At 48.0% G+C, this 18,205-nt stretch overlaps 1 protein-coding gene across 1 annotated transcript in view; it reads right to left on the minus strand.

Moving 5' to 3' along the window:
* Positions 1 to 10,643, minus strand: part of SLC24A3 (solute carrier family 24 member 3) — a 496,071-nt gene extending 485,428 nt beyond the window's left edge. Inside the window, exon 1 of the mRNA XM_084777255.1 lies at positions 9,840 to 10,643. Within this exon, the coding sequence (XP_084633381.1) occupies positions 9,840 to 10,272 (433 nt within the window). The 5' untranslated portion in view covers positions 10,273 to 10,643. The remainder of the gene's footprint in view (positions 1 to 9,839) is intronic.
* Between the last annotated feature and the right edge of the window lie 7,562 nt (positions 10,644 to 18,205).

Below are 18,205 nucleotides of genomic sequence, written 5' to 3' on the forward strand. Positions count from 1 at the left end.
GGAGGCTGGCTCCACGGGTTAGCTGGAGGAGAAGCACATGGTTGGCTGGCGTGGATGGGAGATTGGGCCCAGATAAAGAGCATTAGCAAGTGTTTGGGATTAAGGATGGAAGGTAGCTGGATAGACTATTAGAAGCAGATGGCGTGGGATTGGGGCAGGGTATGGCACACCTGCCCCAATATGGGAGGTAGTTTAGAGGATTAATAGCTGCCCTGCCCCTGACTCCAGGCTATTTTAAAATATAACAGGTATCTGTGTTTTATTGATTGATAGCGGGTTAGAAAATACCACTGTAATAATAATAATTATAGGGCTAATGATAAACACTTATTAGGCCCTACTTCTAATTTAACCACAACAACAGAGTCCTGCCCAGTGACATGGCCCAGTGACATGGCCCAGTCAGGTGAGTCCCCAGGGACGTTCACCAACAAGACCTTTCTCTGCTACAGCTATCCCCTTTGCAACAGCCCCCACCTAAACACAAGATAGATGAAGATGCCCAAGTTTTCCTGGCATTTAAAGGCACTGGTAAGAAAAATGGATAAACATAGATGGACACAAAGAGTCCGGAGAAAGAAAAGGAAATTCCAAACCTGATACTTAGGTGGAAGAGATGGTGCGTGTGGACGAAGTAAAAGGGAAGCTACTAGAATAACTCTCACAGGAAAAGCAGCCCTTGGGAATTAAAGCTGGGACTGCAGAAATAAAAGCCACTATAAGGGTTGGAAACTTGGGCCACAAGATGGTCCGGTGGGTAAAAGCTCTTGCCATGCGAGCCTGATGACCTGTGTGAAATCCTCAGAACCCAGTAAAGGCAGAAGCAGAGAACCAATTCCACAGTTTAGCCTCTGATCTCTACATGCATGCTTTCCCCAACACATGTCCACACACACACACACACACACACACACACACACACACACACACACACGAATAAATAAACGGTTTGTGGAGAGAGATTTTTCAAGACATTATTTTCTCTGTGTGGTCCTGACTGTCCTGGACATACTTTGTAGAACAGGTTGGCCTTGAACTCACAGAGATCCACTTGCCTCTGCCTCCCAATTGGGGATTAAAGAGGTGTGCCACCATGCTTAGCTAAATAAAGTTTTGGTTGGTTTTTTTTTTTTAAGGGAGTGGGAAATTCTTTATTAAGAAAATCTGTAGAAGATCTGGAGAGGTTGTTTGGAGATTTAAAACACTGGCTGCCCTTCCAGAAGACCTGGGCTGGATCTCCAGCTCCCACACGGTAGCTCACAACCTCCTGTAACTCCAGTCCTAGGGGATCCAATATTCTCTTCTGTTCTCCTCAGGCACCAGGCACACATGCGGTGCACTGATATATAAGTAGTCAAAATACCCACACATGTTAATATAAATAAATACATACATACATAACGTTAACAGAAATCAGAACAAAAGTCCGAGGCAATTGTACATTGACGATGTATTCGGAACGTGAGAGATTAAGTAAGGTTAAGGACCCTGAGTTCAAGAACAGCCTGAGTTGTATTTAAAAAAAAAAAACAAAACACCAAAATTTATGTCAAAACAGAAAGAAAAACTCAGTAAAAAAGAGTGAAAGAGCTGGGCGTGGTGGCGCACGCCTTTAATCCCAGCACTCAGGAGGCAGAGGTAGGTGGATTGCTGTGAGTTCGAGGCCAGCCTGGTCTACAAAGTGAGTCCAGGATGGCCAAGGCTATACAGAGAGACCCTGTCTCGAAAAACCAAAAAAAAAAAAAAAAAAAAAAAAAAAAGAGTGAAAGAAGTGGGGGGAAAGATAGACTGGGAGGTGCCTTCAGGAAGTCACGTGAACACGGATGAGGGCCTCAGAGAGGGGAGGTCCCTAGGCCTGGGTGACACGCACTTTCAGATTAAAAGAATCTTGTGGAAGGCCTAAGACACTGGGCAGACACATACCCACATTAGTCTAATAATGCCACGGACAACGCGAGCAAATGACGCAGGAGGAGCAGAGCAAGTCATATGCATGTCCTAGAAAAAGGAAACGAAGTCTAAAAACAATTAAAAGCCAGGACGGCATCAAGCTTCTTAGAGGCCGTATTGAAAGGAAGATCCTCCAAACAACCTCCTCAGATCCCCAGGGAAAATGAGTACATCCTAAACTCTTTTCCTTAAATTTTAAATTTAAGGCTAGCCTCAAAATCATAACCTTCCTGCCTCTGCCCTCCCAAGTTCTAGGATTACAGCTGTGTGGTTATTGGGGCTAAATTATGAGCCCAATCTTTCTGACAGTTGAAGGATTATATCTTCAAACACAAAGTGTCAAACCCACGCTCTCTGTGCCTTACGGCAGAGGCACCTGGATTGTATGACATTCCAAATGACTACTGAGAGAGGCACATGCATGACTCCCAGGAAGATCGCTTCCAGGGGAGAGCTGAGAGAGGCGCACAGCACAGAGCTGAAGGGAGGTGGCAAGGGTGACGGCTAGACAGCAGGACTACCCAGTAACCCGGCCAGACAAGGAAAGGCCAGGAGACTCTGGATGGAGGTCACTCCCCAGAGAAACCCTGTACCTTAAAGCCAGTGTACATGTGAAGATGGGACCAGGCCAAGGGAAGAGAGCTTGTGCTGAAGTTGGGCCAAGGGTTTAGAGAACTAAGAAGAATATTGATTTACACTCAGAACAGAAAAAATTGAGTTCAGTGCACTTCACAGCTCAGCAACAAGGAGCCTTTTACACAGCCATAATACAGTGAATGTCGCATATTAACCTACCCCAGTAAGGCTCAGTCTTGGCTGCACACTGGCACCAACCCTTAACAACAAATCCCAATGAGCTTGCCACACTCTGGAATGTTCCATCAATATCTCTGGGTAAGATCCAGACACAAGTGAAGGGCAGAATTCCCTAGGTGCCACTGCAGGGAAGAGTGGGGAACAGGAGCTCACCAAAGAGAGGATTTCCACCTTCTGGTATACTCCACACAGGCCCCCGCTTGTGGCTGCCACCACTGATAGTCCTGATTTTCAACTGTCAGCTTCATGTCCCACCAGCTGCCCATGTCAAACTATCCAAAAGCGAACACTGCATGCTCTGTCTGGAAAATGGCATCACTGACTTCCTGGCATCGAAGCACAGCGCCAGTCCAGTCACCAGGGCCTCTCCCACCCCCTTTTGCTCTTTCATGTCCTCCATAGGTTCATATTCTGGTGGCATATCAGGTCACTAGAGTAAAAAAAAAATGCCATTTTTCCCGTAAGCCACAACAAAGCAGAAATGTAAAGGGGGGATTAAGAGGAACACTGACAATACTGCAAAAGCCACAGCCGGGAAATCCTCCATACTGGGTAGCGGTTGAGCTGACTCTACTGAACACCCTCTCAGGAAGACATAGCTACCAAGAAGCATGGGGCGGAGGCTAGGATGCCCGGTTTACACACGCAACTGGCCCCAGCCTTTCCTGACACCTAGAACTCCCGACTTCTAAGGCTTACAGCCAAACAGCTCCACGGCCCACGTGCAGGTCCAGTACCACTGAGTTTTTACTGAGATTCCAAAATATATGTGGCTGTCCTAACCCAATAAGCATGTATGCAATTCCAAAATAAAAAATTTTTTAAAAAAAGCAAGAACAAAACTTTGCCATACAGCCTCCACATTATGGTTAACTACACTCAGACCCACTAACTTTTGGCAATCAACTATCAACAACAACCAAAAAAAAAATCTCATTGTTTTTAAGTTTCAATTTGCCACTTGATAATTAATGGTGAAAAAATGTTATTTGTGGCTATTGGCCACCTGCAGTTGCCTTACTGCGGGGTTTGTTGTTGTTGTTGTTGTTGTTGTTGTTGTTGTTGTTGTTGTTGTTATTCAGTTTTCTAGGAGCTTATCTGACTCCCAACTCCTTACCTTCTAATTTCCTTTCATTTTCCAGGTTCCAGAACTTCCAAAGGACCACATTCTACTCCAGAACTCATTGTATTTCTCATTCATATCTCTCCTCACAAAGCCTGAAGGAAGATACTGGGTGTCCATCTCAGACACGGCAACAACTAGCAAGATGCCTAATCAAAAAAGGCACGGGGGAAGGTCCCTGGATCCCATGCCCTTGGGAGCCTGGACAGGACTCCTTCCAAGGAATTCACTGAGAAGGATTTCACAAAAAGGCAGCTAACAAAGATGGTGATGGAGACAGGGTAGCCACCCAAGGATGGTGACACCCAACACTGGCAACAGTGAGGAGTTCAACCAACACCAAACCAGAAGCAGACAAGTGGGATGCTGGGAGATCGTAGCCCACTGCCCCTTGGCTCCACCTGCATATCTCAGATCCCACATGATATGCCCTTGTTTGAAACTACAAAACTGTCACAAAAAAAAAAAAAAAAAAAAAAAAAAACTCTACAGAATCAGAAACTGGCAGCTGCCACCCAGAAAGCCTCAAATCACCCTCTTAAGATCAAAACCCACTGCGATGTAACTCCAGGGACATTCTTTTAAGCCCCTAGACCTCAGTTTCCCCATTAGGATAGTCTATGGAGTATCCTTCCATCTGTTACCCAAAATCACAGACAGGAAGGTTTTCCTTGTGCACAGGAACACTCCTTATAGAAGCAAGAGTTGCCAGAGCTCTGCGCTATCAGCTGGCTTCCACCAGGCCGTGGAATGCTCAGCAAAGAGCTAGTTTTGCAATTCTTTTGGCTTTACCAACCCTCCGGGGTAAAAAAAAAATCTTCCCACAAGGATTCAAGACTTGCAAGGAGAGGAAATCTTTGGGGGAAAAAAATCTGGGTTGATGAGCAGCTAAGAAAAGGCAGGAGGAAAGAAACGCTTCTATATATGCGTGTGCAGAAAATAGAAAGGGTTGAAAGAAACGTGTTTCTAAAATACTGCTTCTATGAAACCAACCTTCTGTTACTCCTTACTCCCAGCCTGACTGAAAAAGGCAGGGTGATTCCCTGTCTTGTGTTCACATCCTCTCTGCCAATGCTGGAAAGTGCAACCATATGCAGCTTTGACACAGGCAGCCCCAGGTTCAAATCCTACCACTGTCCAACTGATACCGGACACAGCCTGCCACTTTTCTTTAGCTCAGTGCTCCCCGGGGAAAACTGGGCAACAACATCCAATTTACAGGACCCAGAATTATGAAAATAAACACATGCCTGCACATCCCACCTAAACATGGTAGGGTGATTTTGCTTTGTTCTGTTTTTATCACAGGGATGGAAGTTCAGACACCAAAGGGGCTTCTTTATCTATAACAAATACATTTTTGAGCTCCTGTCATGGATGAGGTGACAGGGGTGACATGTCAACACAGATCACAGGGGCCCTAATCTCCTGGAGCTCAGAATCCAGTGAGGAGGAATGTCGCTCCAACACTGACTAAACACATAGATAGCTGCTGACCTTGATAAATATGATCAACAGAAAGCAGTGTTTTCAGAGAGCACAGTAGGGAGTCTAAAATAGCCCAGAAGATCTTGGCCTGGCAGTGAAGGATTAAGTAACTGCAGAAGTAAAGGATTAGCTAGTTGTGGAAGACACGGCAGTACAGTGGGACCAGCACACCTGAGAAATCTGGGACCAGAAGGCTCACATCCTTGTGAAGCAGCAGAGAAGTCCAAGTAAAATCAGAAAAGGAGGGGCCAGGGGCAGTGTGAAGCTAAGGATTCTGTACGCTGCATCCCCAAGTCCCCCAATTCCATGGAAGCAAAGATGGACTCTCAGGTTCGCAGTTCAAATCCCTACTGTAGCTCCTTTGTCAAAAGTTACCTCTTCTCCATCCCAAATAAGATGAATAGTAATCCCTGCATGATTGGAGAACATTGCAAGGATATTATACATGTATTTACAGTGTATATTTATGTGGGTGCACATATAAATGTCAACATGCAAAAATATATGAACATACTCCCTTTATTCACCATTGGCAACTTGGGAAATGCCTTCATTCATTCCTAAGTTACAATCCCTTCAGATCTCCAGACTTTCCCAAATATGTCAACCATTGCCTCTCCCATTGAACTGAGAGAGTGAAGACTCTGTGTCCTGACTTGTTCAACTTGGGTGGCATTGTTCCTGCCTCAACCACTGTGGCAGCAGCACTCTGTGGCTTCTGAAGTTGCAGCCTAAGATCCAAGCACCCCCACTTTGTCTTCATGGGTACTGTTTCTTGGAAGCCGGCTGCCATGCACTGGTCTGAGTCAACATCCTCATCAACCCCTGTACATGGGAGTGATGCTGTCTCAGATAACTCTAGATCCGAATGTCAATCTTCCCAGCCATGGCCTCTGATGTAATGAACATGTCTTCCCAGCCCTGGCCTCTGATGTAATGAACATGTCTTCCCAGCCCTGGCCTCTGACATAATGAACATGTCTTCCCAGCCCTGGCCTCTGACGTAATGAACATGCCCATCCAAACTCCTGCACTAGAGTATCCAGGAGCAGAAAAGTTAAACAGCTGTTTTAAATCAAGTTTGGGGCTAATTTGTTATATAGCAATAGTGATTGAAATATAAAATATATATCCATATATGTCCATATACATACACACAGGTATGCGTAAATGTGTGTATGTGTGTGCAAGTATGGTTTTTTTTTCTCAGTTACACCCCTGAGAACTTTCTAGAGATGTCTATAATTGCTCCTGAGTTAGAACCCCTACTTCTGGAGAAAGCTGGCCATGTGATTTATATGAAACACTTCTAAGCCACTCAATATATACAAAAGTAATCCATTCTCATTGCAAGAATAAATGATGAAAACCCTCATTAGCAAATCTAACACCTTATTTAAATTGGCTTTGAACACAGAGATCAAAAAGGAGCTCTTCATCAGCAACTAAATGGGGCACCTGGGTTTTGTGTCTTCCCCTGCTGAAGGCTCCCAGGACTGGAGAGAGGGTTTGCAGATGAGGTAAATGCACAGAGAGTATGCCTGGCACAGTGCCTGGCACTTCAGATGCCCAAACTGTAGTTGTTATTATTGTTGCTTTTGTTGTAGTTAGAATTAAGAATTCTCATCATTCCAGCACTAACTCTTCCTGACCTAAATTAAACAATCCTCATGTCCTAGCTCCACAGAAAGGGGGAGAAAAAAAACAGTATAGAGTCTTTTCTATACTTCTTCTAACCAAATACTGAGCTTTGCAAAACAGAAGCAAATTTTCAGAATGTACCCAAAATCTGGATTTACTTAGAAATCAAGAAAGAACCCCCAAATTCTATGATTAGAAATATTAGACATTATGTAACGTACCTGACACACACCTCTATTTGGACTTTCTTATAAAGAGAACTAACTGCCCTTTTTATAAGAAAGAAAAGAAACAAGGTAGGGGGAATCACGGGAAGCAAGCTTCTGAGAGGTTAGCTTGTTATCTTTAGTAATAACCACATGCCTTTAAAGGTAAACTGTTACCTTTGGTCATTAGGAAGGTACCCCACATGATCGTGCAGACATCAAAGTGCTGCCCCTCAAAACAAGGAACATAGCAGGAAACAAAGAACCAAGTCACCTCAAGTTGGTTCCTACTGCCACGCCACTCCTCACTTCCTATGTGCCTTTACTCACCCACACTTTGTCTTTAAAAAGAGGCTAAATTCGGAACCCTTTGCCCATGCTGAAAGGATATTATGTAGAATGGCCTGAAAGTTTTCAGAGTAAGAGTCACAACTGAGATGCTTATAATGCTGAATGGTGATTCCCTCAAGCAAAAATATCATTGGGTGATCTCCATGCAGTAATTAATCTGTTTAAAATTATCTTAAAAGAAAACTATGCCTGGCTCTTGCCCCACAGCTGTGCCTCCCTCACCTATTGTAAACAGCAGCATCCAATGCAGGAAAGGTGATTAGAGACAGAATTGGGATTAGCAAACCATTAAGTTCTGGGAGAAGTTGGGGGGTAAACAAAGCCTGGGTAGGAGGGTCATTAAGCATTGTTGGTTTTTCCCAAGTCTTTCAGGGGCTGGGAATTGGGGTTCCTAAACTAGACATTGACAGAAGGGTTAAAAAAAAGTGAGGGTGAAAAAGAGAACAGGAAAAATAGGAGGAAAGAGATGGGGGTACGCTGTGGAGTGCTGTCTGAGCCAGTAGCACCTGAGCAGAAATGTTATTGTCAGAGAAAACTACTTTGGAATCAAAGTGGAGCCATCAGGTTCCAAGTTTGCAGGGTATGAAGCTTTATCAGCTGAGATATTCCAGAGCCTAGTGGCGACAGTAGGAACTGGAGCCCCACTTAACTGTGTGGGTAGAATTCGCCATGGGGGGGGGTGGCTCTTAAATCCGGAAAGTCTGTCACTCACAGGGCCCCAACCTGTAAGGAAAGGCCACCAAGTGATTGACTTGAAATAGCTCTCGCCAACAGAGGCATAAAACAAGCTAACAAACAAAAAAGCCCACCAAGAACAACCCTTTTAATGACAGTCAGTGGGTAATGCTTAGCAGGTCTGAATCTGCTAATGAAGTCTCACTTCATTAAAAACAAAAAACAAAAAAACAAAAACCAGTCCCCTTCCCTCCCTCGGGTTAGCACCCAGGGCCAGAAGATCTGAGATTCAGAAGCAAGGGAGAGTGTCGTGGACTCTAACAGTGTCACAGGAGACCAGGACCGCCTCTCTCTTATTACCATATATGAAGAAGTCTGAAGAGAGATCTAAGTTCAGAATGACCCTTGAGTTTCACCACGAGGCACCACACCAGCTGATGTGAGGGAAATCCCTTTCTTGATTGACGGCACCTTTTAAAATGTCACTGTGGCTATCAAAACGCCTTTACTGCGTGCTTCGGAGCGCTGCGTATCAGATCTGTGTCTATCTTAACAGTACAGCATGTATCTGCAACTGTTTTACCCCATAACCATTTATTTGTCCACTTCCCCACAAACTCTGATACTTGAAAAGGCAGGATTCAAAATAATTTTACAACTGTTTTTTCTCCCCGATCTTTCCTTTTCCATGATGTTGTTTTGTTTTGTTTTGTTTTGTTTTGTTTTACACAGCTGCACCCCGGAGTCAAAATTGTTTCCAATAGACAAGTGTTCTGAAAATGTATCTCTTCGAGGTCTGTTTTAGCTCCAAAAAAAGCCACCGGATAAAGATAAGACCAAAGCCGTGTGTGTGTGTGTGTGTGTGTGTGTGTGTGTGTGTGTGTGTGTGTAACTGTGTGCATCACCAGCCAAAGCACCAAGGAAAAGTGGACAGCATAAGTGGTCCATGCCCAGCACCGAGTCTGTGGAAGGAAGCAAGCTGGCCTTGAGCAATGAATCCACGTGTTCCTGCTGAGCGATCCTTTAAGAGAACGTGCCCATTCCTGACCCCTGGCTGGTAGCTATTCCGAAGTTCCCACCACCTGTTCTTGGATCGCAACCATGGCAAGGAGCATTCTCTGCTGCCCACCCCACCTGTTCTGTGTGAAGAACACGTGGAGAAACCAACCGGGTGTGAGCCGGTCAGCCAGCCCTGCAAGCCCTAGGCAAGCCAGGAGTACAGGTGGTTGGTTACTTGCACAGGTACGGGCTGCCTGGGCAACTTTATTACTGGCTTTGGTGGTGAAAGGGTTCTTGCTTAGGGTGAGAGTCCCTGTCACCACCACCACCACCAGTCCTCAGGCTGTGGGAAAGGGGCAGAAGGCAAGAGGCATAGGTAAAGGTCTTCCGGGTGCCCAAGGGGGCCGGCCACTCCTCCACCGCTGCAGTCCTAGAGCCCAGACCCTTCCTCCCGAGCTCTGCGAGAAACCTGGGTGTCCTCCTGCCTGTTCGGTGTAGCGGGAGCCCAGCGCAGCCGCCCCGCGCCGAGCCCCGGGAGCTCGAGCTGCTGGAACCGCAGCGCCCACTCGGGGCAGGCGGCAAGCACTCACCCTTCTGTTCTCGCAGGCTCGACAGCGACCAGAGCAGCAGCGCCACCGAGGCCAGGAAGCAGAGCTGGCTCAGCAGAAGGTCCCTCCGGCGACGGCGGCTGCGGCGGAGCGCGCGGTCCTGGTCGCCCGGCGGCGGCATCCTCAGGCGGCCGGGCGGTGTCCCCGGCGGGCAGCGTCCGCTCGGGTCGCGGGCGGCCGCGGCGGGGACAGCGGCGGGAGGCAGCCCTGCGCGCAGCAGCCGCGCGTCCTCGCTGCGTTCCCACCCGGCCGCCGCCTCCTGCTCTCCCTCCTCCCGGCCGCTGCCTGTCTCCACGCCGTCGCCCTCGTCGCTATCGCTCAGTCCCTCCTCCCCCGCCGCCTCCTCCTCCTCCTCGCCGCTCGCCTGCGCCGCCGCCTCCCTGCGCTCGGGGTCCCTTTCCTGCTCGCACGCCATGGCTCCCACGCTCCGCGCCCGCGCTCGGCCTGGGGCGGCGGCGGCGGGGGCGGCCGGGAGGCGGGGGCGGCGGGGGCTGGAGAGGAGGAGCGGGGAAGGACTGGCGAGAGGAGGGCCGGCCGCTGGCCACCCGGAGCAGTCCCTGACCTAGGCTGCGGGAGCGCGTCGCAGGGCCGCCCCCGTACCCCACGGTCCACGCATGGGGGACTCGGAGCCGAGCGGCGACCAGAGCTCGCCAGCGGCACGAGCGAGCGCAGCTTCCCGAAGCCCACAGCGGGTCGGCGGCGGCAGGGGGGCTGCACACAGACACAGGGGCAGAGCCCGGGATGCTACAAGTCCCTGGCCAGCACTGCGGGGAGGGGGCGCAGGGAGAAGACTGAGCTGTTGAGGGAGCCTTGTGCACAACCTTTCAACCCTTTGGTGCCCAGGGAAAGAGGCAGTGAGGGAGACAGGCCAGGTGGGATGTGGATAGGCAGCTCTCCACCAAAGAGGACTGGCCTGAAACTTTCATAGGGAAAGAGGATTTCCTTGGCCTTCTTCCCACCCACTGCCTTCAGAGCCTTGAGCGTGTGCTTAGTCAATTCATAGCCACTAGTCCTGCCTCCTCCCGCTGGCCTCCCGGATTCCCCTCTGCCCCCTGGTGGGGATCCCGGTGAGCCAGGTTCAAGTCCTGAAACTGGCGTCCTGGGGGCTTTTGGCTTATTAGGGATGTCCTGGCTCCCCCATCTGGCTCAAGTTCACATTTCGCTCTCTGAGGAACCAAAACAAATCCAGTGTGTGGCTGAAGCTAAGGGGGCCATGGTGAGATCCCTGGGAAGGGGGTCCTGCCTTTCTACACGGAGCATCAGCCTATGTCACCCCTAAGATTAGAGCCTTAGGTCCCCATCTCCCTAACTTGGGTTCTTCTACCTCTGCCTATTGAAGATGTGGAGGCCTGTCTCCCCACCCCCATTTGCAGCAGGTGACCGTTGGACAGGCTAGCTGGTGTCCTAGGCACAGCTCAGTCTGCACAACTTGGGCTTCCCTGGCCTCAATCCCAGGTGTCTGCCTGCTGGAACACACCCAACCCCAGAGGAAGGAAGAGGTGTGTTTGCAAACGGTGCTGAAACCTAAGTCTAATAAAGATGGCCCTACAAATCAGATAAATGTTTGGATGGCTGTGTGGATACTCTCGGGCCTGAGCAATCTAGCCCTCAGAGGTTGGAAGGAACAGGAAACCTCTGTACAGATTTCTCCCTGCCTAGGTCAGAAAAGACTCACAGGATCACCCCCATGTACTGTCACAGACATCCCCAGAAAACATCTGGGAATGTGGAAAGCAGTCACAGGTGGTCTCCTTTCCACAGAAGGGCCATTTCACACCTGGGCCAATAGCAGATTTTGCTTCCCACGTGCGCAGTTCATTCCCTCGCACTCGTGTTGGCCGCCCCACGCGCAGCACTGCCCTCCAGTGCCTAGGTTGCCCTGTACCAAAAGGAGGAATTCAGACTATTCAAGTCCACTCAGGTTGGAGTGTCCTGGGGAGTTCTCCAGTTCTGCCACTTCCCTCAAGCAGTCTGAGACCCTTGGGGCATTCAGAATAATCCAACTTGCTAGGAAAGTCTCTCACGTGGTGTCTCTAGCGAAAGGCAGAGGGGTGGGTCGGAGAAGGGGATCTGGAATTTACTGAGTCTGGGAGTGAACACTAACTCATCTTGGGGCTGAAAGAACCACAGACAGAAGGAATTGTGTGATCTGGAGGTGGGGTAGGGGCTGAGAAAGGGAGGGAGGAAGGACAGTGGGGAGGACTAGGAATGGATGCTTCTCTGCAAGAGAGGAGATTCCTGTGGCCCAGAGAAAGGACTAGGCTAGTCGATGTTTGGTTTGAGAAATCTCAGAGTAAAAGGAGATAGTGAGATAAAGCACAAAGAAGAGATAGTAGCTTCTGGGCGCGGCCAGTCATCACGGAATGGAAGGCAGGAATCTCTACCACAGCCCTCCCACCTCAACCCGCGCACGTGCGCACGCGTACACACACACACACACACACACACACACACACACACACACACACACAGAGAGAGAGAGAGAGTACCTTAGCTCAGACAGGCTTCTGAACCCCTAGGGTGAGGGCATCTCTGCAGGAATTTACCAGGGATCAACTGGGTCCTTTCCCTCTTCCTCCGCTGCCTGAACCCCCACCAGGCAAATGAAAGTTAGAGCAGTCTTGGTGTCCTATCAGAACTAAAGGGAGACATGACGGCCTTGGTGTCTTGATAGAGTGCACCTTGACGTCTTTATTGATTGATTGAATGATTGGCGTTATCTGTCTGACTCGGTGTTTGGGAGGTCCCTCGGGAAACAGACTTTTGGAAGGAGCAGGGCCCTGAATGAAGAGTCTGTTTGTGGTCTTCCACTCTCTGGAAGCCTACAGATTCCAACACGGCCACTGCCTTTTGTTCCCCAGTCTTTTCCATACTTGGTCTTGGCTCTTGTGCTTCAGGATGAAAATCTCACACCAGTCATTCTATCCCAGAATGAGCTTGCCTGGAAAAAGAGAGTGTAACCCGTGGAGGCACTGGGCTCTGTCCCCTTCCAAGAAGGAAGCAGGTGTATTCAAAGAGTATCTCCAGGTTGGCTGGAGGCTGGGCTCACCCTCTTCACCTCAGTTTACCTCCATGTTGTATGCAGAGTTCACACAGAGAATAGAAGCAATTCATTGTTTCCACAGCCCTGCCATTCCACCACCAACAACAACAACCAGAAGCCCTCCCAGGAAACTGAGACCGCTGACACACTGAGAGATGGAGACAGCAAACCTGAAGTCTGTCTGGGCCACATTTAGTAGTTCCAGGCCAGCCTGAGCTACATAGTGAAACCCATCTCAGCCAAAGCAGCAACATCAAACGAACAACAGACACAAACAACAGTCCCTCCTATGATAACACTAACTTGCTATCTCTCATCAGCTAGTGAGGTGGGGCCTCCCCTGTGTCGAAACAAGGCACATCTCCAGGCACTCCTGCAGTCCTTCCAGCTCTCGGATCACCCCTCACCCACAGTGCCCAGACCTGACAGGGCAGTCTCCACAACAAAGCAAGGTTGTGTCTCCATAACACCAAAGGGTGCCAGTTCTGTCAAGCAGACAGGCCAGGATTTAGAAGGGAGAGGAAGGGGAGGGGAGGGGGAGATAAAAGCAGCCACCTACTTGATGAAGTGACTCCTCACCATGCCCCTCAGCACCACCGAGAAACAGAGGACAATCTTCCAAGCAAGAGAAGCTCCCTAGCTGTCCATGGGGAACATTCTAGCACAATGAACCAGTGTAGGTAGAAGAAGGAGAAAAGGGGAAGAGGAGTCTTCCAGGGACGGATGTGGGGTCTTCTATGGGTCTTGGAGTTGAGGATGTGTGGTTGATGTGTTTGTTGTATGGGTAAGGCTGACCAGCTGCCCTTTGCCTGTAGGTCATATTGCCCATCACACAGATTTGGGTAAGACCCCACCGTTGCCGAGGGATTCACCATACTTTCCTTGCCCACTGTCTGCAGTGAACAGATTGTGCAGCAGCAGTTCCAAGTACAGAATCTCCCCTGTGACATAACCACACTACCTCCAGTGTGGACACGGAGTGTGCTGCCTGCCATGCCCACAACTCCTCCTGTGTCAGACGGTCAGCTTATTACCAGAGTCAAAAGATACATCCTACTTCATCGTTACTTTTAAATGTTACTTTTTTTCCATCATTGCTTCCCCGCAATTGTATCTATTTGTCCGGCGAATTTTGACTCACCAAATGGAAGACTACAGTCTTCTTCCCCCGACTCCTGGTTGGATCTACAGCTTTCTTCTTTGTAAGGAGGACTTTCATGAGGTAAAATATGTATACAGAAGAATGTGCACAGCTTAGGTGTTTACTCCATGGCGTGAGGCATGTACACACACTCTGCTGAATATGTACCAAATCACCACGGCCTGGAACATTCTCCCCCACCGACTCCTTTGAAAGCAATAATCCTTTCATATAACAACTTTCCTGCTTCTGTCACTTTAGGTCACAGTTACCTGTCCTTGAACTTCCAGTCACTCAGCTTTGTTTTCATGAGCTCTGTCCACACCGGTGTGCATTTATTTGTTCTTGTTCATTTGTGTAGGTATGGAAGGGTTTTCTTCCGCCCCCACCTGATGCTTCAGTTCCCTTCCAAGTCCAGTTTGAGCCAAGAATAATCAAACCACTGCCTCTGGACCAGAGACAAACGACCTCTCGGGCTAGCTAGTGTTGTAAGGAACTGCAGCTGAAACTGAAAGCAGCCACTGGCTGCTTCTCAAACCTGTTGTACCACATAAGGACTGGCACCAGGGTGATTTTGGTGACAGGGGTCAACAGATGGATTGGGGTATCATGCTTTTAAAGATGAGCATAGGAAAAAAAAGATGAGCATAGAGGAATTTTCATGATGTATGTGCAATTTAGAAGCTGCTTTTCGGTGGCAGGGGGAGAGGGCTGGGGAAGTCAGTACAACCATTTCATCTGTATTTTTTTCTTATGGAAGAGTAGGGGAAGGGAGGGGAAGAAAATAGAACAGATGCTGTCAGGAAAATTGCACACTGGCCCCACATAGTCTTAGAGATTCCGTGTAACCCCATGTTAGCTGGTCCATGGGGACATGTCTCAGATGCCCTCACAGACGCTGAGCAGTGGGGTCCAGGCCTAGACGGCTGTATTATTCTCTAGCTTTCTGAGACTCGTCAGTATTAAGGCTGAGACCTGTGTTGTGAGAAAGGAACAGTTAGGCAGGAAAGACCAATTTCTGGCCTAGCTCCTGCTTGTTCATATTTTCAACGGCCTTGTTTTGAGTGTTTGAAAGAACGAAGGACCACACACTAGCACACTCTATGGAGATGTCTGTATCTCTTGTGTCATCTGAGGATGATTAAGAATAAGTCCCATAAAATAACCCAGAGTCATAGGAATAAAAGATTAAAAGGTTCAATCCTCAGGAGGCAAAAACCGAGCGCTCGCCATTTGAGCACTCTGGCCGCTCCATCATTTAGAAGGAAAGCACGCCAGCTCTTCATCTGTGTAAACTCACGCAGACGTGATGCCAAGTGTGCAGGAAAGGCCAAAGAGGGCCACAGAGTGCACTATGACCTCGGAATAGTGTACTTAGGATTCCCTTGGGATTTATGCTTACATGTTCAGACATGTTTTGTTGTTGTTGTTGATGATGGTGGTGGTTGTTTGTTTGTTTTTGCATAGTTCTGGCCAGTCTCAAACTTTACAACACTCCTGCCTTGGTCCTCTAAGTTCTGTGGCCACAAGCGTGAGCCACTGTGCCCAGCTGAGGATCTCATGCTTTCAATCAAGAAATACTTTAAAAATCAAAACCTCATCCTGATGTGTTATGATATATGTGTGAGCGTGTGTGTGTGTGTGTGTGTGTGTGTGTGTGTGTGTGTGTGTGTGAAAATTAGGAACCATAGTGTTAGTTGCATAATCCTATTTCTTAAAATTCAGCAAAACCACCCCTCTCTCCCTAAATATGAGTGTATATGTATATATATACTTAATTTTTGTTCTCTTAGGGTTTAAAACAAAAATCTATAATGTATGTGTATATATAATATATACTATATATAATATATATTTTAAGTGCTTAACTGTGGGGAACATGATTTGGGTACTGAATGATGACCACAAAGGTACTTTTCACTGTTTATTTTATATGCCCCTGTAGTTTTGTAATTCTTCTCCCATCAATATGTTCTCATTTTTAGTTTATAAAATAAAGAAAATTAAAAGAATCAGCTCACAGGCAAGCATTTAAGGCAGTTGGCGTAAATTAAACAGCTAACATGGTTTCACTTTGGCAGGACTGCAGAAGGCTAGGTGGGGCCTCCCAGCCAAGTCCAATGCCAGAGATTCTCTCAGCCTAAGCCGGTCGCTTGTGGCTCTGTGGCTGCAGCAGCAGCTCCATTCTAAGGAGCCCTGGGGTGTCAAGCAGCTGGGCAGCCAGGCAGCCGGCCAGGCTGCTAGATCAGGAAGCTGAACTTCTGAGTGGAATCGCGGCTCTACAGTGTAATCCAGTTCTTTCCCAGGTCTCGGTTTCCCCACTGGTGATCAGACCACCATAGCCCTTCCTCCGTCAACCAGTGTACGGCAGTGAAGCCTTTTGAAAACGCAAAACGTTCAAAGCAAAGGAGTGCCAAAGCCAATCGCCTCTGGCACAGACCTGGGTTATTTTAAGGAGGATAATCACTGGAAAGTGCTCTTAACCCAGTCTTAAATCTGACTTGGAATTCACTTTCACTCAAGCCCAGCACAGTTGCCAGATATGCAACCTACTTAAAGTCTTCATCCTGAGAGATGTCTGAAGACAGTGGAATGGCCCCACGCTATCCATCCACCTTATGTCTCCGGGTTCTTTGCTTTGTTTTGTTTTTTGTTTTTAATCCCATTTCATTTACAGGTTACCAGCCTCTCAGATGCTGCAGTCTTGGAAATGCTGTGGTGGAGCGCCCCCTGCTGGCAGTGGCAACCACAGCTCCTCTGGGATCTGCATTCCTAGATGTTCACTCACCCTAAAGCGGCTTAGCCTAAACTGGAGTGGAATCCAGGCTTCTTGGTTTTCACGTTGTCTTTAAGGCAAAGTTAAAATGGCGCCACATGCAGCCTTTCAGCCCCAGGGTCCGCTTCAATGGCAGTGTTTCCTCAAATGTTTATGATCAGGCCATACTGGGGTACTTACTTTGTCCCTCATTTAAAATAAAATCCCTTTCAAGACACATCCCGGGACTATAGAGGACCAACAATTAGAGGCATCACCTAGGGGATTGATAGAATCGACTCTTGGTCTCACCATCTTTATTTTTAGAGAAATCAAAGCATATTCTTTCACGCATTAAAGACTGAGACACACTGATTTGGTTTATGCACACACACAGATTAGATGAATAGTGCTTTGTGAGTGTTTTGATTCACTCTGTGTGGCTACAATATAAACACCAGAGGCTACGAAAGTGGCGAGGTAAAGAAGTTCATTTGGTTTTGCACATATGGGACTGTGGAGAGGCAAAAAGAAAGCCAAACAGGTGAAGATGAGGGTCAAACACGCAGGCTGACTTCCTTTTGTACACACTTACTCTGATGGTGCTAACCTAACCCCATAGGAGCCAGCACAGCCCATGTCAAGGTTGTCGCTGCCACAGCCTCCACTGAAATGTCCCGTCATCTCAGTATCATCACACAGACCAAGCCTCTAGCAAGCACATGGGCTTTGGGGTGGGGGTGGGGGTGGGGGTGGGGCGCACACAGACTCAAAGCATAGCCAAACCAAACCAAGAAGGACCTTGTCCGTGCCTCATCTGAGTATTCCCACTTTCTACATCTCATTTGCATCCAGACACTTCTCAAATATGGGAAATCAACTAACTCAAATTCCCAGCGCTTAAGCTCTTAAAGTGATCTATAGGCAATAGATTCGGAAGTCCTGGGGGACGAATTCCGGCAACAGCATCAAATGTGGAGGGTTAAATAGCTAAGATCCTTCTCCACACAACAACGTGAGGAAAAATGTCAAAGCAGAAATCCCACATCCATTGTAAATCACGTTAGCTCGACAGCAGCATCGACAACGCATAATGCATTTCAAACGCCAAGTCTAGGGATGTAGCCTAGACTTTGAAAAAGTGTCATGAGACTTGGAGAAGACAGTCCTGCCTCGGCCATTTTCCTTTGTTTCTCAATGTGCCCCAAGCAACCCTTAGTCCACATCAGTCATGTTCTTATTAAGTTAATTTTTGAGTCATAATGACAGAAAGATACTAAAGGAATAAAAGCCCATTGGGATGATAAAAATGGGTGTGGCCACTTAGTGCTCCATTCTTGCTTTTGTCTTTCGAGCTGACTTTAGGCTTACAGAGAAGAGAGCGCCAGGAGGTGTACAGAGATTTGCTG

This window comes from Acomys minous (assembly GCF_964271855.1).
Source record: "Acomys minous genome assembly, chromosome: 3".
Lineage (NCBI taxonomy): Eukaryota > Metazoa > Chordata > Mammalia > Rodentia > Muridae > Acomys > Acomys minous.